Source organism: Hemicordylus capensis, chromosome 2 (assembly GCF_027244095.1).
Source record: "Hemicordylus capensis ecotype Gifberg chromosome 2, rHemCap1.1.pri, whole genome shotgun sequence".
Classification (NCBI taxonomy): Eukaryota; Metazoa; Chordata; class Lepidosauria; order Squamata; family Cordylidae; genus Hemicordylus; species Hemicordylus capensis.
This window is the reverse complement of record NC_069658.1, coordinates 309,658,459-309,683,256: the sequence shown is the minus strand read 5'-3', so window position 1 is coordinate 309,683,256 and position 24,798 is coordinate 309,658,459. Positions and strand designations below refer to the sequence as shown.

Below are 24,798 nucleotides of genomic sequence, written 5' to 3'. Positions count from 1 at the left end.
TCTCTTTCACAACAACCCTGTGACGTAGGTTAGGCTGAGAGAGAAGTGACTGGCCCAGAACCACCCAGCTAGTTTTATGGCTGAATGGGGATTTGAACTCGGGTCTCCCCGGTCCTAGTCCAGCACTCTAACCACTATACCACACTGGCTCTCTTCGGCATAAAGTGCCGAAGTGCAATAATCTGACCGAGCAAGCAGCCAGGCTTCCCCCCAGGCATCTTAGCACACATAGTGTAAGAAAGCCTTGGATCACCAGCACCCAATCCATTTAACCTTGTCATCTGGTAAACCCAGATGGCTGGCCGTGGTCGCAGCACCAATTCGAAAAGAGTGCAGACTGAATTCCTGCACAGGCTCCCCCAAGGAAGAGAGCAACCCCTTCAGCACAGACCACAATTGATACTGTGTCCATGGGCCGCCATCCATGTGCACAAAGAGGCAACCGCCTGTGCTGGGCTGTAGGGCCACAGAGCGCTGAAGGGCAGCCACAGGGCACACCCCCAGGTCCCCGGCAGAGGCTAGATTAATAACCTGCCTCCTCGCCTTCTGATCCATCTTGGACGCCCACAAGAGCAGCTGCGCCTTCCCTTCTTTCAAAAGCAAGTCTTTAAATTGGAGACAACGCTCGCAAGATGCCTGCCCACTGCGCAGCAAGACCTCGCTCGGCCTAAAAGCACCAAAGAAGGATACTAGTGTGGCTGCTTGAAAGAAGATGACCTCCCAATCTGAACTGCAAGCTGCTTGCGAACGCCCAACCACTGTGGCAACCAACTCAAAGGTCAACAGCCTCCGCAGGTCCAAACAACTAGGGGACCCCTTAGCCCAGCCCTCGAGCATACGATGCATCCGGCAATTGCCGGTGTGGTCAGAAACCCCCCTGGCCTGCGCCTCAAAGGACAATGCTAATACATACCCCGCCAGGGTTGACACTGCCCTGCCCGCAGTGTGGAAATGATCCAAAACCTGAATAATATGCATGCAGCCTCAAGAGGAGGAAGTCTTGCGCAAGAAGAGCAAAAAAAAAAGGGTCAAAATGTAAAGGAACAGAGGCAGTCGTACAGTTTCTCATCACGTTGTGTGCCTTTTAGACAGAGGTATTCTTACAAAACTGCATTCAGTCTACCCTGGAAGACAGATAGTTGATACAGTAGGATTAGCCTTTATTGCTTGTAGTAATTTTTATTTGATGTAAGCACTGTATACAGTTGAGCATGTATGGTATAAATTGGAATGAACTCTATTACTTGGCAGTTTTGATTATACAAGCAATTCCACTCCTAGTATCCATTTGTTGCCTAGCTTCCTACCATATTATGTTTCAGGAAAGATAATTTTACTGCTTTGTGCCAATACTACTAACAAAAATCTCCAGCCTATACCCCAACAGCAACTATCTTCCACTCTCATCACACATACAGTCCCTACCTTTCTTCCCCACTTTAATACCAAAGTCAGCTACAATTAAATTGTATATTTCAGTTGGAAGCACTGAGTGTGCCATCAAACATTTTAAAGGAACATTTCTCTCAGTGGTTAAATAAATCAGTATCATCAGTCTACATGATGTGTCTATGGCACAACACACAGATCTGATCAGAAAGGCAAGGCTCAAATTCCTCTAAAAAGTCAATTAAGTTTTTAAGACGTCATGTTGGAACAGAGGAAGGTGAGATTTATGAGTTAACTATGAGTTTGTTCATTGTAGTTGCTCATTTGAACTGATCTTAATCATTACCTTGGAAAAATACAAAGTTTAACTATCACTCAATCCTACATAACTTAGCAAATGAAAATTTAACGAAGGGGTTCCTGTGCCCTTCCCACCACCCCTGGCAGGCTGCAGTCTTCAGGCATTGCAGCAGATCGATCAAGCTGGCCAAAGGGGGGTGTTTCCACCACTATGGAGTACATGGACTTCTGCGTCTTTTTGGTTTTTAAATAAAATAATTTGAATTTTAAATTAAATAGGATTTGAGGGAAGTGGTTTCTTTTTTGCCCTCCTCTCATCTCCCCGCAACCAGCACTGAATTGGGAAGGGAAGGTTGGGCTCAGGGGGCAGTGGGGGTGGGGACTGGGAAAAGATGTTTGTAAAATGCAAAATGTCAAAAAAAAAAATTAAACAATAAAAAGAGCTGTTTTTACATATCAGTCTGCTTATGCGCCCCATTGCCTCTTTCCTGTCTATGCCCCATTCTGAGGTTCCTCAACACCAGGAAGTCTCTCATTCAAGCATGGCCCACCTGGTGGCCGATGGGGAGGGATCTGAAAGTTTACCATAATAAAGCATGGAGGAAAAGAGAATGGGGAAAATACAGAGAGATCCCAGATCATGCATGGACTTGAAAGGAGAGGAACAAACAACATAGCTCTTAGGAGATAGGAGGCGGAAGTGGCAAAACAGTACAAACTACAAGTTCTATTTTTGTAAGGCTGAACTATAGCAAGTCAGTTGTTAGGTAGGAAAACTAAAGGAAGATCAAAGAAGAGATCAGGTAAATTAAAAAAATGTAGATGGAAACTGTCAGCCCTAAATGGATAGTATCATGTTTAGCAACCAAAATTTTTCCAAGTTAATATCTTCTAAAACTTCCTACAAACTAGAAAGATTACACATGTTGCATGTTTAAATAAAAATAAAACTAGTCATTTTGCATTTTGTAGACTTCTTAGAGCAGATACATATGCCCCAAACTGGTTCTTGTTCGCACAGGAAGTACCACACTGATCCTTTTATAAAATCTACCACACTATACCATTATTCTCATGCTAAATTTATATTTAGAAACCTGCCGGTTTAAGACCAGAATTAAGACTATCTCATTTTGGCTCCAGCTCCGCAAAGCTGGGAAATTGAAACCTAAGGCTGATGCCTAAACAGATGCCACGTGATCTGTAATGATGTTGTGCAGTGTCACAAATTGTGCTTTATTATTATTGCCCTCCGTGCATCTCGCTTTTCCTTTGAGACCTAGTATAAGATGGGGAGGATAAAGTGATAGTGGGGGATGAGCAACAAGGACAGTGTCAACCATGGTAATTCTGAAGAAATGTGAGGGAGTCCTGGTCAGGCTTACTCAGAAATAATCCCTCTTCTAACAAGCCATCTGGCTTTCCCCAACTCTCCATCCCATGACTACCCTACTCTATTCCCTGAGAGTTCACAGTCCATTACCTAATAGCATAGGCATTGAACCTGCAATAGAATCAATTAGCTGTCTCCCCCTGAAAAACTCAGAGTACTGGCAAATGTTGGGTTCACTGTTAAAGCAATTCTGTATAACTTTGCCAGGACTTCCTAGCCGTAGGCTTTAATGGTGCAGCTTAATAACTTTTTAACTGCTTTTCTCAACTTAATGAAACCAATGAAGGTCTGCTTTCCTCGGCAAGCCTGAACAGATCACATCCATCTTTGAAAGAGTGGTTTGAAACTTTGAAAGGAATATGTGATGTGCCTGGATAAAATGTGGGCAACAAAGGGTCAGTGTCCATTTCCAGCACTTTTAAACTTGAAATTAGGTGTGTTTGTAGACCTCATCAAGTAGATCATGCACACAAAGTTTGAAGTTATTAACAGCTGTCATATTAACAAGCAATAATTTTTGAGGCTTATAATGGTGCAACATTTTTTTGCTTTTCATCTTAACCAAAGGGGCACCCTTATGCCCCTTCAATCAAACCACCAAAATACACATCACTGTGACTGTTAGGAAGGAAGAAGGTCCATTCTCTGCTGGGCTTAGTAACCAAATAAAGGCCTCTCTTGGTCTCAGCTGGTCTTGTGGTAGCAAGCATGACTTGTCCCCATAGCCAAGCACGGTCTGCCCTGGTTGCATATGAATGGGAGACTTGATGTGTCAGCACTGCAAGATATTCCCCTCAGGGGATGGAGCCACTCTGGGAAGAGCAGAAGGTTTCAAGTTCCCTCCCTGGCTTCCCAATCCCCAAGGTAGGTCTGAGAGAGATTCCTGCCTGCAACCTTGGAGAAGTCACTGCCAGTCTGTGAAGACAATACTGAGCTAGATAGACCAATGGTCTGACTCAGTATATGGCAGTTTCCTATGTTCCTATGTTCCCCTTTCTTCAGAGTATGTTACCAACAACAGCAGGCAGTTCAACAGCATTTACCTTAGAAATGGTTCATCCCAAGAGAATTTATACTATGACTTATCCCCATACCCTCATCTCCCCTTCCCATGTTACAGAGTCCTATTCACCATGATGGTACAGTGTATACTGAAAAACCACCACTCCCAACAGACACCATCCTAACAAGTACCTCAGCTCCACTATCATGTGCAGCTTTGTACACCCACCTACCCACATTTCCTCTTTTTCTTCTGCTTCACTGGCCAGTGGAAATTGAGTGTGATTCTCTGCAGTGTTTTCTAGAAACAGTGACAGATGTCCGGCTCAGACAAACTCAATTTTTCTATCCTCTCCATGTTGCAAAAAAGCTTCATCACAGCACATTCTAAAATTCTGATCCTGATATTAAGAGATGGGTGTGATGAACATTGGAACAGAGAGTTATGACAAGGCAAGACAAAGGAAGCTGTGGAGGACTAGGTCAGGCCATGCTGAGAGTGGCCTGACCTAAAGAGAGAGTACACTGTGCTAGATGTGCAGCATGACCCAGTGACCACATCCAAGGAACCAGTTTTGCATTTATGATTCCCAACTAAATCTGCTGTACTTTGAGGACCTGGCTCAGGAGTCAATGCCATGAATTTTTATTTGTATACATAAATACTTCTGCAAACAAAGGTACACAGGAAACAAATTACAAATTCAATTTATACAAGTGCCTTAATCTGAAGACTAAGTATCACTTAGATCCGTTTTGTAAAAAATTCTTAATATGGTATTTACAAATTATATAAATAAATCCTTGATTACTAAAAAATGTTAATTATTCTAAACAAAAAATGTCACCTTACTGGGTGCACTAAAAATGTTCATTTATTGGTAACATCCCAGTTTGCAGTATAAAATGTTTGCTTGCATACATTAAAAAGGTCATATAAAGAAATAAGAAAAGTGTGGGGAAAAGTAAAAAAAACAAATATATTTATATATTTATATATATAAATGCTTGATATTTGAGACTTCCAAGGTATCTTCTGCAATGGCATCCAGAAGACTTTGAAAACAAGTTCTCCAGTTTTTGTTTTGTGAAAAAGTCATTTCAAGAAAGGACAGACAGTGTTACCAAAAGAGACAAATCCATTACGTTGCTCACACATCACAGAGGAAACCATCTTTTTATCTCAAAAGGAAAGACAAAGAACAGCATGTCAGTGGCCAGCCACAAGCCTCATATAACAACATTTAATTTAAAGGCAGCACTTCTGTAACTCTTAGACTATGCGTATCCTGTACTCAAATAGAAGCTGAAAGGAACAAAAAGATAGTTGGTGGGAGGTGGAAGAAAGCAGGGAACTGATGGCTTTTGCACATAACTTTGATAAAATTAATGCTTCTCCTTTTTCTTTTCTATTCCATTAATATCAATATAAACACCATTACCCAACTACACCTACTTATTCCATCTAATAACATAGATGCTGGACAATTATACTATACGTGATGAATGTACAATAAAAGGGAGGGAGAGAGAAAGAAACTACTAAAACTCCTATATAGACATACAGAAATATAAAGCCATACAGATTTTCAAAGTGCCATGAATAACAAGTTTCAAGTGACTTATTTTTTTTCTGCCCCACCACCCCTGAACCACATAAAAAGACATTAAACTCTAGGGTTTATTGGCTTCTTCACTTGGATCATGAGTCTCCCCTCGAGATGCTTTGGTGAGAATATCCATCCATTTTATCTGCAATTCTTCATCCTCTGCACTGAAATACATAGTTTGTTGGGACTGGCAGAGTTTGAACACATATTTTGATTCAAACTTCTCACCAGAATGTGGAAAGTCAACTTCATATCCTGGCAGGGTTATACTGCGTGGAATCTGTCCGTCCTAATGCATAAGAGAGAAAAAATCAGATGTGAAAACCAAAGAAAGTTGGACATTAAAACAACAGCATACCATTGCTAAATATTTCAGAATAGCAACAATTAAAACACCATCTGATTTTCAATAATATTTTTAGTAATTAGTTCTACTTGAAGACAAATAATAGATTTTTAAAAATCCAATTGATAAGCACGAGATATCTTATTATATTCAAATTTTTGTTGGAGGCCAAGATGCCTCCAACATCATAGGAGTCCTGGAACACCAAGAATAGAGAGAGGTAGCAAGGGGTGCATCAGTGCTATCAGACCACCTCCCCTTCATCAAGGATTTCAGCTTTCAACCTGAGCAAGACTGTTGGAGAAACAGGCATTTGGTGCCAGGAAGGAAGCACATCTCCATTTGGACCCAAACCAGTGCAAACAATCTCAGGAGGAAAAACACCCTGGATCTTGAATTCCTAATAAAACTGGATTTCCATATGGAATTAACAGGTAGGCAAAGTCCTGAGAAACAGAATAAACCACCATCAAAAGTGATCAGGGCAAGCTCTGACAGCACCAGTTAGATTTGGCATACTAGTGAGCCCCTGGTGGCGCAGTGGTAAAACTGCCGCCCTGTAACCAGAAGGTTACAAGTTCGATCCTGACCAGGGGCTCAAGGTTGACTCAGCCTTCCATCCTTCCGAGGTCGGTAAAATGAGTACCCAGTATGTTGGGGGCAATATGCTAAATCATTGTAAACCGCTTAGAGAGCTCCGGCTATAAAGCGGTATATAAATGTAAGTGCTACTGCTATTGCTAGTGTCCTATTCTCTGGACAATCCATCTTCCCCACCCATGCATTTCACCCTTCTTCCACAAATGAGCAATTCCCCCATTTTGGTCTCAAAGCATAGGTGTAGGATATCTAGGTCTGAGCAAGCATGGCAACATTATGAGACTTTCTGCATCGCTTGAGCACATGCCTCAGAATCAATGCTATTACTAACACAGAGCTCAACTATTCCAGAGAGGCAAAACCAAGAACACCTCTCTGCAGAAATATTTCAGGCCTTATGACCAGCACTAGGGATGTGCAAACCGGTTCAAATTCGAACCAAACCAGCCATCACATTCAAGCTGCAGGTTCGAATTTGAACCAAACTGGAGGTGGTTTGATTTGAACCAGTTTGAACCACCAAAAGTGGGTGGGGTGGTAGCTGGCACCCATGGGTACCTATCACCCAAACCCCAAAGCAATTGGACACTCGTACAATTTTTAATGAATTTTTGAAATTTATTTTTCTCTCTCATAGTAATGAGACTCAAACCAGCCCATTATTCCCTATTGTGGAGCACCCATGGGTGCCAACAACCACCCAAACACCGAAGCAATCAGACACTCCTATGACTTTTTATGAATATTTGAAATATTTTTAATTATTTTTCTCATAGGGTATAATGGGACCCAAACCAGCCCATCGCCTATTGTGGAGCACCTAGGGGCACAAAAGTGGGCACAAAACCCAGGGTTGCCTACCACCCACAAAACCCCAAGGCAATCGGACATTCCTCCAATTATTGGTGAATTTTTAAAGTATTTTTTTATTCCTCATAGGAAATAATGAGGATTGCAGCAAATGTATAGCTTCACGTTGGGGGCAAAGGGGTGGCCTAGAGCAGAGTGTGGTGGGTAGCAGTGCCCAAGGGGGGCAAGGAAGCTACCAGAATTATTTGAAAGGAATTGGGCAAAGGGCTGATTTTTAAGTGATTTTTGAAGTTTACGTGTCTTTAAGGTTAGCAAATGAGAGTGGATTCATGGTTTGTCACTGAAAATCTCATTTGTTACCAGAGAATCTACACTTAGAACACCTCAGAAACAACAAAACCCAGTACCCCATGGGTTAGCAATCCATGGGAGTGGTTTGCACCCTCTGTGTACTACACCACCACTCACTCTGGGCCACCCCAGTACCCTCCAAGTGCAGTTACGGGGCTGCTGAAACCTCCATTCTTCCCTATGGAGAAAAACCTTAAAGACACTTTGGTGCCAAGCTACCACCTCACCCACTTTTGGAGGTTCAAAACGGTTCAAATTCGAAACAAACGCGGGGGGGTCAAGCAAAACCAAAACCGAACCTCCCACTCCTGGTTCGAACCCGGTTTGAATTCGAACTGAACCAGGCAAACCGGTTTTATGCACATCCCTAACCAGCACTGGAACAATACTCCAAGTTACCTACTCTCTGGCCTAGACTTTGTTGGTTGGTCATAGTACAGCCTCCAGCAAACAGTGTTCTGCCCTGGCTTTTGATATGGTGCAATTCTCTATCTGTCTTTCAATGGAATGTACATGCACAGCAAGGCAGAGGGAAGAGCAAGGCAGACAGAAAATTGTGCAGTATGTCAGTCACTCTGTTTAATGATGCCATAGATACCTGACTAGCACTGCACACTCACTACAGCTGATACTAATCACTGAAGCACTACTGCTGGAATGAAAGATACTCTCTCCACAGCATTCAATGCGCAGCAGCTTCTCTGTGGGCTTTGGTCTTGATCAAGCGATCTTGTATGGATTTGTAAGCTCGTTTCAATGTCAAAAGAGATAGAAAATAAGCTACTTTTTAATTAATGGTTTGATCAAGATTTTTTTCAGTACTAAAGATGGAAATGGATTTGTGCTTTGTTTTGCCTTGTGGGGTTTCATCTTGTTTCAAAAAGATTTGCAACAAATGTAAGCAGATTTGGAACTGAATGGAACTATGATATCTACGCTTAGGGGAGCAAGGTGTGAGTTCTGAGGCACGGATTGCCTTCCTTCAGCATTTCCAGCATTCCAGCACACACACCCTGCCAACATTCTGTAAAGAGATGTTTTTTAAGGAAAGTAATGTCTCCCTATAATTTATTGCAATAGTGGTCACTGTTATAACTCTGTACTAGCTGAAGCACCCTAGTTCTTTCATAAACCCATTTGGGACTGCAGGAATGAAAGCTAGAAAAGCTAGTAGAGATGAACTGAACTGTTGGATTTACTAGGATTCCTATCCTATTCCTTTCTTGTAATATTATTAGTAACATTATCCTTTTTCCTGCCATCCTTGCATGGCTCCTGGGACTGTAGTGGATGTGTCCATATTGGCTTTCTGCATATGGTGACTTTCAGCTCCAACTGGCATAACAAAGCAATTTTTCTGCATGTTCTATCAGTCAACATATTGTTCCTCTTTATCATTTCAGTGATGCCTGTAAGAGATCTGAAGATTATTTTTACTGCTATATTAATTGTGCATGTATCTGGTGAATGCAGTGCAACTCTCAGAATGCCAGAGCTGAGGAAATCGACTTGTTCCATACATTGTCAAAACATATTCTCAGCACTTTTGCAATTGCACAGATCTGTCAGAGAGGTGAACTTCATAAATCAAATGAAGATTTAGTCACACTTTCATCTTAGTGCCATTGCTTTGTGATTTTTTTCTGAATGCATGTTTTTTAAGTTCAGTATATCCGCTGACATATTCATTTTGAAAAAGAAAAGCTTGTTCTAAAACGAGGCAAATAAATAATCATAGATGTATTCCTTTTTGAAGAAACTAAGATACCTCCTTAAGCGTCTTCAAAAATAAATAAAACTGAAGGCTCTACGAATCCTTGCTGAATTCAGAACACAGCAACGTCATTCAGCTGAAAACAAGCCAAATCCACTGAGTCCAGTATTGCCCAGACTTCTGATCACACTGAATTATCCTGAATTAAAACTTGAGGCACATTGCCCTCATAAGATTTAATTCTAGAATATGTAAGACGGAGAAATACCTCTCTTCAGAATATCCCACCTGTGTTTCTACACTAGTCTCAGAACACTTGATGTGCCTTCTTAATTATATCTGTCAATAACTGATGTAAATTGTTACATCAGTTATTGAACCAGTTCTTTGCTAAACTGCACACAGATTTATAACAGATTTTTTAATAGATTAAAAAAAAACCTGAAAACACAAGCAAAGACCAAAAGGATGAGGGTTGTTTGTTTTTTTAAAAGAAACTTTGGGTAACTGCCACATTAGTAAAACTGAGAACTTATTTGAAATCAGAATTGAAATATGTTGACATGCTAGACTGTTAGAAATCTATTATTCCTTATTTATGCATGCCCTGAGAATAAGAGGAGCTGGATATTTATTTACTGATTAGTTTAAATTAACTAATGTGGAGTATGTGGAAAGGAGACAGTAAATAGTGATATTACTGTGATATTAAATATGCTACATAATAATATACTTATGTCAGGCAGGACTTTTAAAAATTATCTTGGTTAACTGGAAGGAATTTAAATGCACTTTGCATTTTTTCATAATTATAGTGGCTGCCACAAAGAAAAAGTACTCAAAGTAATACTATTTATATTATAAAGACAAATTAGGCATTGCAACTTCAATGGGTCTATTTTGAGTAAAATTCCTTATGTCAGCCAGTACTAGTGCTGCTAGTAATAATCACACACACACACACTGATCTGGGCATATGCCTGATTGGGAGGAAGGAAGCCAGAGGCAGCAACTCATACAAGACACAATGGGCAGCCTCCTCTGAAGACAGAGAAGTCACTCTCAGAATGTACCACACTCACTACAAAACCAGGGCAGAATTACTAAGGACCATAGCCAGCCTAAAAGTTTAGGACTGGCTGCCAAAACAAGTAGGGCAGCCAGCTTACCTTTTTAAAAGACAACATTCCAGCAACATTCAGTTATTTAAAAGACAATTAGTTTGTAAAGAAAATTAGGAGGGCCAGAGAGGAATTTACATGAGGGGCACCCTAGCCCCACCCACACTTATGAGTCTGAGACTGCCAGTTCCTGATTCAAGGCCAAAGCAGTAAATTATGCTGACAGGCCTTTTCCCGCCCTCTGGGTAGATTCTTTGAACTCACAGACATTTTAAATTATTTAAATTTATTCTCTCCAAGCACACTATCATGCCGTGGCACACAGTTTGTGTGTGCCTTGTTTGTGTTTAACCCAGAGGCGTAACTAGGAAAAACAGCGCCCGGGGCAAGCACTGAAATGGCACCCCCCCCACACCCCCGCACCCCCCCAACATACGACATTATACTTAGGTTTTTCCTCACAAGCGCCCGCTGCCGCCGCCAAGCCAGGCCACTGACTGGCCGCCAGGCACCAGCAAAGCAATGGGGGGGGGCGCAGGCGGCGCGGAAGGGACTGCTCATGGGGAAGGGGGCACCGACACACTCCCTTGACTGCTGCAGCGCTGCTGCACTGAGCAGGAAACATTTGTATTAACAAAAAAAAATCAAAAATTTTTTAAAAAAATTGGTCATGGCGGTGCCCCCCACGTGACCAGAAAAGATGGCGCCCGGGGCACGGGCCCCCCCTGCCCCCCCATAGTTACGCCTCTGGTTTAACCCCTGCTAACTAAGCAAAGAGGCATCTTTCAGAATGGTGATTCTCTTTATATTTAGCAGGGGGAGAGCAACTGGCCCTATCGAATCCTAGCACAGCATCCCTCCAGTGGCTGTTGCTGGTAACTGCCTTATGTTTCTTTTTAGATTGTGAGCCCTTTGGGGACAGGGGACCATCTTCTTGATGTATTATTTATTTTTCTATGTAAACCGCTTTGGTTGACAAGCGGTATATAAATATTGTAGTAGTAGTAGTAGTAGTTTGGGAATTACTATTCTAGCTCATTCCTCAGTATGTTGTATGTGTGTGTGGGTCTGGGTGTTTGTGTGTGTAAATTGCTGTGCAACATTTTGAGTTTTTACCTGGTTTCCTCCTTGAAGATGTAAAACAAGGGGTTCCGCCTTTGGAATGGTGACCCACACTTTATACCAACTCTTGCCTTTTTCTTGTAACAGGAGATAGCTGCTGAACAGACTGTTTTCTGCTCCTAATGTGTTTTGCTTCTATTAAAATAATAATAAGCTGTTTCTATTCATTCTCATGCCAAAAGGTATTTACAATATATTATACATCTTAACAGTTTATGTTCAAATATTTATTCATGCACAACCAGTGCTATAGAAGTGTGATTATTGAGACTTCAGGGTAAGTATACATGGGTTTAAATTATCATTGCATACAAATCAGGATTAAAATACCTCATTGTAGTTGCTAAACTATTTTTCAAGAAAAATGTTACACTCAAATTCCACCTCCACAGTGGAAACTGAGAATAGCAATTAAGATGACACAGCTACTTTTGTGCTTAAAGTAGTCTGGAAGAGCTTGAAAATTAATCAGGAAGCTACTTCAGCACAAGTGAATGGAATCACAGTTCAGCGATGCTACAAAGACTAGAGAAAATTCCAGGTTGTGGAGGGGGGACGTCTTTTCCTAAAGGCAGCCCACTTTTATTTACTTAGAAACAACTTTCATGAAAGTCAACGAAATTTACTTCCAGGCAAATGCATACAGGACTGCTGCCAAATACAGTTGAACAAAAAATGGTGGATGTTGAATCAGCTGCTATAGAGTTGCTAGCCAGTCACATTTGAATTACTGACAGATGAACAAACCACATTTCTTTCATTAAAGTGTGAACACACATTTCAAGAATTCACCAATTCCTCTTTCTTTTTAACTTAGCTTTGAGGAAGGAGCAAACATAAATTGTTCCCTTTGCTAAGCAGAGTCCACCCTGATTTGCATTTGAATGGGAGACTACATGTGTGAGCACTTTAAGATATTCCCCTTAGGGGATGGGGCCATTCTGAGAAGAGCATCTTCATGATTGCCTGCAGAAGGTTCCAAGTTCCCTCCCTGGCATCTCTAAGATAAAGCTGAGAGAGACACCTACAGCATAGGAGAAGCCACTCCAGTATGCGTAGACAATACCAAGCTAGCTGGACCAATGGTCTGGCTCAGTATAAGGCAGCTTCCTATGAGATATGCATTTTAATAGCTAGGTAGCAATTCTTTACAGAGAGCTCATCTGCAGTTGGCTGATTTATTCTGACATACTTTTTCGAGGAAGCTGCCAGCCAATTAAGGAAAAGGGCAGGCCACAATAACCTCACTGTTTAAAAACATCTCCAGATTTCATTGTTACAGAAATCGGTTCAAAGGTGTAAGGAAATATTTGTACAAAAAAATCAAATTAGTAGTTTCCAAACTCTCAGCAGCTAACACAACTATTTTTATTTGGAGGATGAAAATGATGGATTGTGTCTACCAGTTATAGTGTGATACCCATGAAAGTAAAATTGTATAGATAGAGTGAGTGAGTGATTTGGCATCATCAACTAAAAGGTGACAAATAACTATTGATCTCCTGTTCATGATACTTTTCCAATATTTTTCTCATTATGAATCAGTTTACAAATAACTCAGTTTTTAAGATCTATCTTATTATAATCAAGCTCAGAAACATCCAGTATCTTAACTACAAATAAAAACAAACAAATAAAAAAAGTTTGTATAAAGAATAGGGCTTCCATCCTATGCAGTGAGCCACCAAGAGAGGGGAGCTTGCTGCTTCCGCGTCACTTTCAACCGTGCCAGTTTCATGCCTACTAAGTAACGTATCCTCACAATCCTGAGGGTGCACCTACCCTTCCCAATAGAAATACCATTGAAAGTGTGATGACGCACTCCCCTTAGTAGGCATGTAGTCTCCCTGCTTTCGGAAGCAGCATAGAAGGGGATTAAAGTGTCATAGAAGCAGCGAGCTCCCCTCTCCCTGGGATCATAGAATGTAAGCCTAGGAATGTATAACCAAAGAAGATTGCTAAAATAAATATAAATTAGCTTTGCCATGTTTGAGATGTAGTGAGGCGAAAAGCTAAGATCAAGGTAACTCTGAAGTAGTTCAGAAATGCTGGTATGAAATAATTGAATATATGTTGTTAGTAGAAAATGAAATTCCACATGGCTGTTGTAACAAAATATAATGCATTTAACTGAAGAGTGTGCAATGTTGCTGGCGTGAATCTCATTCACTCCAGTGGGACTTCTGCAGGGACAGTTCTTGCTAGGCTACATCATCTGTGAAGGGCACATGCAGACAAGGATCTTCTTACACTCCCAGTTTGTGCCTTTACAGATAACCAGAAGCATGGGAAGCAGTACAATCTCTCTCCTCATGAGATGCAGTATTGAGTGTTTTACATTCACACTGTAATTTCTCTAATGTGCACCTGAGTCCATGCAGAGCCTGCTGTTCCTTGCATCTGCTTGTGTGACATAAGGCAAGGCTGAATGAGCATACCTGAGATGGAAAGATACTTCTCTGAGGAAAGGTCCCTAAAAAATTAGATCCACTGGAATTAATGGGTCTTTGATGTCTTGCTACTAACTAGAGTCAAGATTTCACTCCTATTATAAAAAGTCAAAATCCTCCTCTGTGATATGCATGAGACAAAAAGGAAAAAAAATAGGTTTCAAAGTTCCACTAGAACCATGTAACAAAAATTAGGAAGTGCCTTTATGAATTGAAATATTGTACCTATTACATTAGGCTTTGGTATAACGAATCTCCAGAGATCCTCCTAACAGATCAGAAAAGTGGAAAACCCTTGAAGAGTTATTGAACTCATGCAATATTAATTCAAGGGAAACACTTGCACCCTAATCCAAAAGGCATTTGCTTGGATGTAACCCTTAGATACCAATCAATTACCTCCAGCAAAGGACTACAGGCCAGATAAGGCTGTATTTTGTGCACTTACCTTGTGCATTTTACCTGAAGATGAAAGATATAGCACAAAGCTAAATATCTAATCCTATTAAACTACTCTCTTTCGCCTGAATTTGAACAGCATCTAATCTCTTCTGTGAAATAAAGCTCTGGGTCACAGTTAACTGGTCTTTAAGTGTTTGCATGGCTTTTAGGATGATCAAAACAACTGATTTGGGGCAGCAGTATTTCTGTTGGAAGGTTGATCTTCTACAACAATTTTCTGTAGATTATGATAGGATACTTCTGGAATTACATTAGAATTACAAGTTAGAGAAGCATATTTCAGAGTGGAAGAGTGTTTAAAGACAGAATCATATTTCCTGTGCTTCTTGCTAAAGTAAAACTTCAAGTTAATGGACCACATGGCCTCCATGCCTTCTCCATTACAGGTAAGTCTTTTGACAGAAATGAGGGCAAGTTTGAACTAGTTAGTGCAGTGCAAACTATTGATGGATGGTCCTAACAGCAAAGTTTGAACAGAAGCAATCAGTATAGGCAAGAAGAGACTGTTAAGAGAACTAGTTTGCAGGAAGAGCGGAAAAGAAAGGGAAAGGTTCCTGGCAACATCATGGAGAGAAAAAGCTGTAAAATTAGACTACAGATCTGATCAGATTATTTATGTTTTTAATGTATTCAGTTACTTTGTGTATTATGTACTATGTATTATTTAAATGTGGGGTTTTGTTGTTTTGGTTTCTCTCTGGTTGGTGTCCCAAACCAAGTTTGTTACTGCTGTTGATTATTTATGTTGTTCACATATAGTTTGCATCTACTAAAGTCTAGTATTCTCTTGCATGAACAACTAGAGTTGCAAACCTCTGCAGCATTTAGTATTATTGATCACTTATTGCTGAAACGGCCCAAACAGACTGACAGTCTATGCTAGATTCTGCATGTAATGCTAATGTATATACATCTGATTTTGCATATGGCAATATAGTAAAAGTCAAAGAGCAACTGCCACACAGAGAATGACAGTGAGAGTAAGAATTAGTCCACTTGCTAAACTGGGATCTAAACCCACATGTTTCAGATCCTATTCCCAACCCTTTGCCCAGTGGGTAAAACTGACTGTCAGTTTAGCATCTGTTATTGCCTATTTTATGATGTATAGATCATTAAAACCCACATTTCACGAAGGATGAGATTTCAGACGGCAGAATATTGTGTGCAAGTGTTAGACTAATTCTCTGCCAACTTAACAAAAAAACCCAGTTTGCTTATATAGACAAAGCTCTGCTTCTGAGGATCGGGATTTATTCTATATCATGGGAATGTTCCGTTCATGCTCATTGCAATAATGACTGAGAAATTTGCATGGTGGACTGTTCAGGGAAGTGCATATAAAATTAAATTGTGTGAAAGGAACCAACCTCTCTGCAGCAGCAACCTTCCAGTAGGTGTATATTAAATAAACAATGAGCTACTAAATGATGAATTAATGAGACAAGACTATAAATGGATATAAATAATGACAACTATGCTTTTACTGAGGCAACCAGCATTTTAGAAGTTAACTAACAAGACAAAAATACCTCCACATTGATCTTTTTCTTTTGTTCTCCTGCAGCTTCATTGCCTGAGATGTTTGGGACTGCTGAGAGCGGCTGAAAGCAGTCTTTACACACCCGGTTGTGGCGGCTGTTATCAGCAAGTGTTTTAAATTCAGAGCATTTTGCACAGATAACCTGGATTATGAAAAAAATAATAATTCTTAGGTCATTAATGAATGCAAAAATCTCTGGATCTTTAGCATCACTTTGGCAACTGTTTCTGATAAGAAAATTTTTGAATGATAATGCAGGGATTTCAGGCCCAATGTCCAAGACATTACGACTTCCTTTTTACTTTCCCCATTTGTTCCCAACAAGCTAGATATTAGTGAATGATTGATGCTATTCCGTACTTTTTGCTAGGAAGAGACTACCTATTGGTAAAAGGCAGTAACAAGTATATGGATTTGCCTTTCTGTTCAGTTAGAAAGGGGGTGGGGTTGGTTACACTCGATCAACTATTTAGTAGGTTTCCTGGAAATGTATCCAAATATAAAATTTTAAAAAGAGCCTCTTTTCTGAAAGAGTGTTGCTTTGTAAACATGACGACTCCTTCGCATACTTCTGGGACAGGCACAAAATGCAGCACACATTTATCATTTGGAAATGCTGAATTTGATCCAATACATGCATCAATATTTATTTGCTGGTTCTTTCTGGGAACAATAGAGCAACAACTGTTCATAGCAAATCATTTCCTTCAAAGCGATAAGAAGAAAGGAGTGGTGAGAGAGAAGGTACATAAGGACCAACAGATGCAAACTGGTGGGTGAGCAGCAGGTTTCTCTCGGGACTCTTCCAACATCACTTCAAGGAGAAGGGAAATCATGCAACAACACCTCAATGAAGAGACACTCCGGTTGTGGGGTTGTAGCACTACCACTGCTAGTGTAATGAGACCCGAGTTGGGTCACTCATGTAGTGCTTGCTAGCAGCAGCAGCAATCTATTGTGGTACTGCTATCCTGGACACGACTATAGGTTACTGGAGTACTGATCATTCATAAAATGCTGTTTCGACACACTGAACTGGCTCTCTTATTGGAAGGGTATTAACTGAAATAATCCATTTAAACAACTTGAGTAAGGGCATTTAATTTGCAAACCCAGGCCCAAATAACGACAGGACATGCATAGTTGGCATGCATCTGAGTGGGAGCAGATCCAGCCTGAGAGTCACAAGATCACCAAGCCTTCCTCTGTATTCCCACTCACCATAGGAACATAAGAAGCTGCCATATATTGAGTCAGACCATTGATCTATCTAGCCCAGTATTGGCTTCACAGACTGGCAGCGGCTTCTCCAGGGTTGCAGGCAGGAGTCTCTCTCAGCCCTATCTTGGAGATGTCAGGGAGGGAATTTGAAACCTTCTGCTCTTCCCAGAGTGGCCCCATCCCCTAAGGGGAATATCTTACAGAGCTCACACTTCTAGTCTCCCTTTCATACTGTGTGGAACATGATGCTGGACTAGATAGGCCTTGGGCGTGATCCAGCAAGGTTGTTCTTATGTAGGAAGACAATCATAGCATGGGAATATCAAAAATTGTGTGCTTAGTCTCTGGGCTCAGAAGAGTTACATCAACTCATGACCATAGTTACTGGAAGAATCTAACCATTTCTATGGTTAAACAATTTTATCTAAGACTTTGGAGACAAATACTTTATTGTGAAGGGTAAATCTGAGATTGGATATTACCAAAAGAGAAATATAACATATCTAAGTTATGTGACAAATTTTAATTTATGCATATCACACAAAACAAAAAAAAAGCTACTGGCAAAATAGCTGTTGAAGGAAAACCTGAAAATAAATTCCACTGAAATCAATGAGTGCTAGATTTATGCTCCACCAATTTCAATGAAACTTACTTTCAAGTGAGTATGTTTGCAGAAGAAGAACTGTTTGTTCTTATTCAAGAGGTATGTGATATTTATCCTAAGCGCCCCATACAGATTCCTTTTCTTTGTTTTATCTCCATTTTCAGTTTATCTCCATTGCTGAAGAACATGACAAACCAGAATGCTTGGACAGTGGGAAAATATATTAATATGCATCACGAGGCCCTCATATTTCTTACGTAAAAGGGTAAACTCCTTTTCTTGGCATAAGGTTGTAGAGAAAACCCAGCTTATTCCAAATAAAGTGACAACATGTTACAAAACATAAGAGTTCTTGCTCCAATACTCACTGCCCCACATTGCTTGCAATGGTGCCGTCTTTTTGTAATAGAGTTAAAGCTTTCACTACAACTCTTGCAGGCTTGTTTCTCTTTGTCTCTCTTTGATTTTGAAGATTTTCTGCAGCACTCAGGCTGGAATGAAAAATAAAATGAAAACGAAGCTATTAAACAAGATTACTGCAAACCTATAAAGGGCAGGTTGAGCCTTGTCATATTATTTCAAAAGAAATACAGCATCTTTAGCCCATAAAACTATCATAGTCAAATGATCCCTAACATTTAGCAAGGTGGTTAGGTGGGCTGTGAAACAGCCTTTAGCAATGGTTGAATTTGCTAAAACTGTTATAGATTTTTAAAGAAGTCGATTTATGCTCACTGTCTGTCTACCTTTCCTAACATGTGAGCTAGGGGTGTGCATGGAACCGGCTAGCACGGTTCGGCCCATTTGGCCGGCTCTTCGGCCCTTCCCCCTCCGGAGCGGTGGCCATTTTGGAGGCTGCCACGCTTGCAATTGGAATTTCCAGGCCGAAGAGCCAGCCAAATGGGCTGGCTTGGGCTGCAAGAGAGGCTGGCGGGGGGACACACACACACCCCCACAGCCCCCCTGCCACCTCCAACAACTACCGTGAACCCCCGAACAGTCAGGGGTGTTCGGTCCAGGGTCGGACTGAACAGGGGATGGTTCGGTTTGACCCCGAACCTTTGAAACAAACAGATTCAATGTCGAACGGGTCGAATGTCAAACCTGTTCACACATCCCTAATGTGAGCTGCCTTCTCTCTCTCACTTCTTGCTGTACAAGCAAAAAGTAGGCTATACACAGGAAGAGCATAGCATGACTTGTAAGTTGTTCAGCATCTTTAACCTGAGCGAGATGTCTTTGTACAATGAACTGATGTATAAGGCTAAAATAATGGTGGTACAGCTCTCCCTAGGATGCACCAAACAGTTCCTAGGAGAAACACAACCTTCCTCTTGACCCTTCAATATGCATGTATCACAGTAAGTTACTCTTGGGGGAACTCAAACTGTAGTTTGTTGGCTCAAGAAGCAAACACCATAAGCATAGTGTAATGCTAGAGAGTTCGGGATATATTTGTGCTTAATTTTGTACCTCATGAATGCATTTCTTAAAATTTAAACTTGTAAAAACTGCAGGAAAGGCATGTTCATTCCCCACTGAGGATGGACAATTCTACAAAAAGAGTGCCAATCTGCATTTACAAATGCAGTTCTGCCTTTTGTAATTAAAACTATTGTGCATGATTACTAGTGTATCTTACTGTCATTACATTTCCTCCCACTTTTCCAGAGCATAGCTTTTCTAATACTGATCATATTGTAGTGTGCTAAACATTTCTTTAGCAAACTAGAAAGAATGATGACAGTCGTTTCTAGTTTGCTGACTACCATCACCACCAAGTGGTTTAGCTGCATAAGCTTAAGCATAAATGCCTGCACTAAGACACAAGCTCTTCAACAATATGATTAGCAATCATACACACACACACGCACGCACACCCATCCACACCAGTGTTCTCTAATTTCTTTCATCAGTGAGCGGAATGGATTTTGTTCTGGGTTGCGGTATCAAGGTAATGTGCCCACATGTGCATTATTTCATGCCAGTGCCACTGCAGATGTAACACACACACACACACACACACACACACACACACACACACACACACACCATAAATATGGAAGGAAACTTAAAGAAGTGTATTTTACAATTATATCTATTTATAAAACTGGATTTTTTACTTTCTTTTGCTTCACATTTAAGTATAATAAAAATAGTAAAACATTTTGTAACCTGTTCTAGAAACACTGTTGAAGGATTGCACATAATTTTTAAAAATAAAACAAAGAAAGTATTGTGGGGTGGCTGGAACCTGTCCTGAGCATCACAGAACAAGGAGGTGGTACAGTAGGAAAACACCAGCTCTCTGCCATACAGAACTTTGGGAAGCTTATATAATAAGAATTGATTTTTAAAAAGATTTTTTTTTAAATTAAGTATTGGATGCTGGTATGGCACCCCAGAAAGAATACACAATCTGGAACCTCATGCCAATTCTGAAATGAAAGGGAATGTTGCTTTTTTAAAGACAAAATATATATTTTTGAAAGTTGAGTAAGCAGTTACCCAAATTAAAGAAACCGGAGAAGCAAACAGTGGTAAAAATGCTTCCTTTTTTGTTGGTTTTTTTAAAAAAGTAATGTAAAGTGTGCCGTCAAGTCGATTTCGACTCCTGGCGCCCACAGAACCTTGTGGTTGAATAGAATAGAATACAGGAGAGGTTTACCATTGTCTCCTCCCGTGCAGTATGAGATGATGCCTTTCGGCACCTTCCTTTATTGCTGCTGCCCGATATAGATTTTTCCTCATAGTCTGGGAAACATACCAGCGGGGATTCGAACCAGCAACCTTCTGCTTGTTAGTCAAGCATTTCCCTGCTGAGTCACTTAAGGTGACTTGCGGGAGGTGGGTAGGGAAGGTAAATTAGTAGGGAATTTGATTGATTGATTGATTGATTGGATTGATTAGTTAAGTGCCATCAAGTAGGTGTCGACTCTTAGCAACCACATAGATAGATTCTCTCCAGGATGATCTGTCTTCTACTGAGGGAAGGTAATTAGGGAAGGTAAATTAGTAGGTGGATTTTGTACAGAAGGTAAATTAAGACATGTGCTCTAAAAGAATCTCAACACATAAGGAAGATACCCCAACTCTAACTTCCCACTGGGTTATAGGTTTAAGGGGCAAAGTATATGTTACATGCAGTTCCTTGTACTGGAGCATCACCTACTCATGGCAATGAAATCTCATCCAAATATGGATTCTTTCCATACTGCAAAGAGGGTTATCCTGCACCTTACAAGAATGTACAGCAAGTGATGGAGGGTGGGAGGGGTGGTTTTATTTTATACTTTGAGTGGGGGACCAACCTACATAAAGAAAATGGAAAGAAACAAAGACATAGCTGGCTTCTATTAAAGGAACGCCTGCCTCAGCCTTAAGGGGTTCTTTTATTTGGAAAGGTCAAGTCAGTCCGATTCAGCAGCAATGAGGACGCACCAGGCACCACAAGTTCCTCCTCCTCCCCCCCCCCCCGGCCCTCTGTCAAGCTGTTGCCTTTTCCCCAGTGCTTCCTTTTCCCTGCCACCACTTGGCTCTTGCCCCTCAGTCTCGCTGCGAAGGGGTGCCGGCTACTATGTTGAGACTTTTTTGCCCCTACCACATGCACAGGGACAGAGCTGAGTTAACCAACTTAGTGAACACTTCCACCCTTTTCTCGCCCCTGCCACCATGTTGACTCGTCTTCACCCAGCCAGTGTGGGAAAACTGGCTCTCCTGCTCCGACTGCAGCAGGAGCCTATGGGAAATAATGACAGGTGTGCATGCACCCTGTTGCTATTATTGTGTGTATCAAGACACACAAGCCTCCCGCCATTTTCCAAAGGGCTCTTGCCGCCACTAGAGCAGGAGAAATGGCTCTCTCACTTGTGCAAGAGGCGGTGGCAGAGAAAGGCAGCAGTGGGGGCAGAAACTAACAAGCAGCCAGCAGGCATTACTCCAGATGACAAAGGCACATATTCCAACAGGCTTCCTTTTAAAAAGAGCCTTCTCCATCAGTGCTTTCGGACTGGCAAAGTGTGCCCAGCACAGAGCAAAGGGAGGATTGTGGGTTGCTGGGCTATTAAGCTGAGGCTTAGCTCTTGGATACACTTTTTCCTGGGTGGTGTGGTGGGTTATGGGACTGCTTCCCTATCCAGACTTTAGCACTGATCCCTCCTCCGAGGAGAAAATGCCCCTGATCTTTCACAGTTGAATAAATTAGCTCAGGTGCTTAACTCATCCTCATCTTTCTCGAGGATTCCCCAGACAAGCGGCAATTGTGCTGCGAAACTGTGAGTCTCCCCTCCCCTCTTCGCTCCCCGCCACGAAGCCTGCACCCACCCTTTATCTTGCCAACACATTTGCTCGCTCTCCAGGAAGGGATGGCTTGACCAGTCTGTGTGAGAGCGCCTTTGCTCAGCCAACTGCTCTTCCCCAGTGGCTGGAAGGAAAACCTGGTCTGGAGGAGCCCCAGTCCACTGCAGCACATGACCACAAAGAGACTGGGGGAGGGGGGGAGGCTGCGCAGCCACTTGAAACAGCTGTGCAGGGGGCTGGGATTTTGTGCACGTACAGGTTAGAGGGAACGTAGATTCACACCCACCTTGATTTCTATTTTTATAATCCTTTTGCTCAATACTGTATAAAAAAATTACCCAGCTGGATCAGATCAGAGCTCTATCTACAAATATGAGAGTAGAATAGAATAGAATAGAATAGAATAGAATATTAACTTTTCAACAAAAGTTTCCAAAGCAATTTACATAGAAAAAAGAAATCAAATGGCTCCCTGCCCCCAAAGGGCTCACAATCTAAAAAAGAGAGAACATAATATAGACACCAGCAACAGCCATTTGCAGTTAGCTAATGTTATGGCTACAAAAAAAAGAGGTTTACGGTATCGTACTTACAATATCGTAATCTTAAGAACAGATACAGCAAGAGCTTAAGAGCTTGAATTAATTATATAAAAGGTCCCCAGTGCATTTACACAACCCCTAACCCGCACCAGCACAAGCAGCTATGCACTGGCCATAGGGATATGCACTGGTTTGGCACTGCAGGGAGGGGAGTGTTGAGCAGGTTCTTTTTTTTAACAGGAGAGCAGGTCCTTACCTGCTCTCCGCCGCTGTAAGCAGTTTCCTGCTTCAGTGGCTCTCATCCCAAGAACCCGCATGCTGCGCTGGCACACACATGGAATCAACCATGCATGTGCAGGCACCATTTGCGTGGTCAGCATGGTGTTGATGACTACGCAAATGGCACCCATGCATATGTAGATGTCATGTGCATACCAGAGCCACACATGGGTTGTTGGGATGAGTGCTACCACAACAGGTAGCTGCATGTGATGGTGCAGAGCAGGTAAGGACCTGCTCGCCTTAAAAGAGAGAGAGAGAGATACTGCTCCCATCCCTGCAGTGCTGAACCAGTTCAGCCTCGTCCATACCGGTTCAGCACTGTAGCAGTGCACAAACTTCAGTTTGTACACATCCCTAGCTGGCAAACTCCAGCCCCAAATCCACCTGATGTTTGCAGGAAAGGGGGCAGGGACAGTACAGTACATCCTAGAGCTGCACAGATTGGCTCAAATGGCAATACACATTTTGCATCTGTGGCAAGTTCTTTGCTGAGCTTTCCATTCAAAAAGCATCTCCATGAACTACCAAGGTGCTTCTTAAACCCACGTGTGTGCTGTATGACAGAAAGACTTATGATATGATGAATATTTATATACCGCTTTTAAACAAAAAGTTCCCAAAGCAGTTTACATAGATATAAACAATTTTTTTAAATGGCTCCTTGTTCCCAAAGGACTCACAGACTAAAAAGAAACATAAGACAGATACCAGCAACAGCCACTGGAAGGATGCTGTACTGGGGATGGCTGGGCCAGTTGCTCTCCCCCGCTAAATAAAGCAAATCACCACTTTTAAAAGATGCCTCTTTCCTCAGATAGCAGGGGACCTTTCCACATAATAGCAATGAATTCTACTTCTTTTCTCCTTAAATCTGTGCCTTTGAAAACATTTCATAAAACAAGATAAAGTGATATGATATCACAAGCATCTCCATTAGAGGCCAAAGAAAACTGTTAGAAAACTATTAACCTTTTCAGCACCTTTTCAGTGCTGCTTTCTAGCAATATCTTATGTTTATAGAAGCAGCAGCGGCGGCAGCAGCAGGGGGAGTGTTAGCAACATGATGTTCTGCTTCTAAACAACCTAGGAAATTATCCTCGCAGCATACATTGCAAACAAACAAGTGCTGCAGCTTGAGCCCCCTGGGTAAGTTTTGTTAAAATTATGCCTTGATCGACAAGCACCTCCGGATGGATTTTTGCTGTAGCTGTTAGTTCACATTTTAGCATATTCAGGCTAAGTAGGCTAAAGTGTAAGTAGTGTCAAGATAAGGGACCACACAGGGCAAAAAGCCACAAACAAAAACAAGTCCCCTGTGTCAGACAAAAGAGTATATGCCTGGGGAATGCTGACTGAATCTATGCATCTATGGGATACAAAATATTACACATATAACCCAATGTTGGGAAATAGGTTACCACTGGAAATACCATGCTCCATATAGTATGGACAAAGACATTTAATGTATGAACCAAAACCCAAATAAAATGGTTACAACACTGGAAGTGATAATAATAAATTATATATAAACACAAAATAAGGATCCTAATAGTAACCAATGAAAAATGAACAATACCCCTATAAACACATATCAGAAAAAATATGTGAATGAATAATAACAAAATGATGCCAAA

At 41.3% G+C, this 24,798-nt stretch overlaps 1 protein-coding gene across 6 annotated transcripts in view; it reads right to left on the bottom strand.

Moving 5' to 3' along the window:
* Positions 1-815: 815 nt before the first annotated feature.
* LOC128341719 (protein bicaudal D homolog 2-like) overlaps positions 816-24,798 on the bottom strand; it is a 314,941-nt gene continuing 290,958 nt past the window's right edge. For 3 of the 6 annotated variants that reach the window (XM_053288157.1, XM_053288155.1, XM_053288156.1), the window contains 4 exons: positions 18,410-18,532; positions 16,203-16,355; positions 11,753-11,893; positions 4,708-5,983 (listed from right to left, as the gene is read on the bottom strand). In XM_053288157.1, the coding sequence (XP_053144132.1) occupies positions 5,759-5,983; positions 11,753-11,893; positions 16,203-16,355; positions 18,410-18,532 (642 nt within the window). In that variant the 3' untranslated portion in view covers positions 4,708-5,758. Of the gene's footprint in view, positions 1,125-4,707; positions 5,984-6,069; positions 9,211-11,752; positions 11,894-16,202; positions 16,356-18,409; positions 18,533-24,798 lie in introns of those variants that run through there. The other 3 variants (XM_053288161.1, XM_053288163.1, XM_053288158.1) reach the window with 3 other exon arrangements.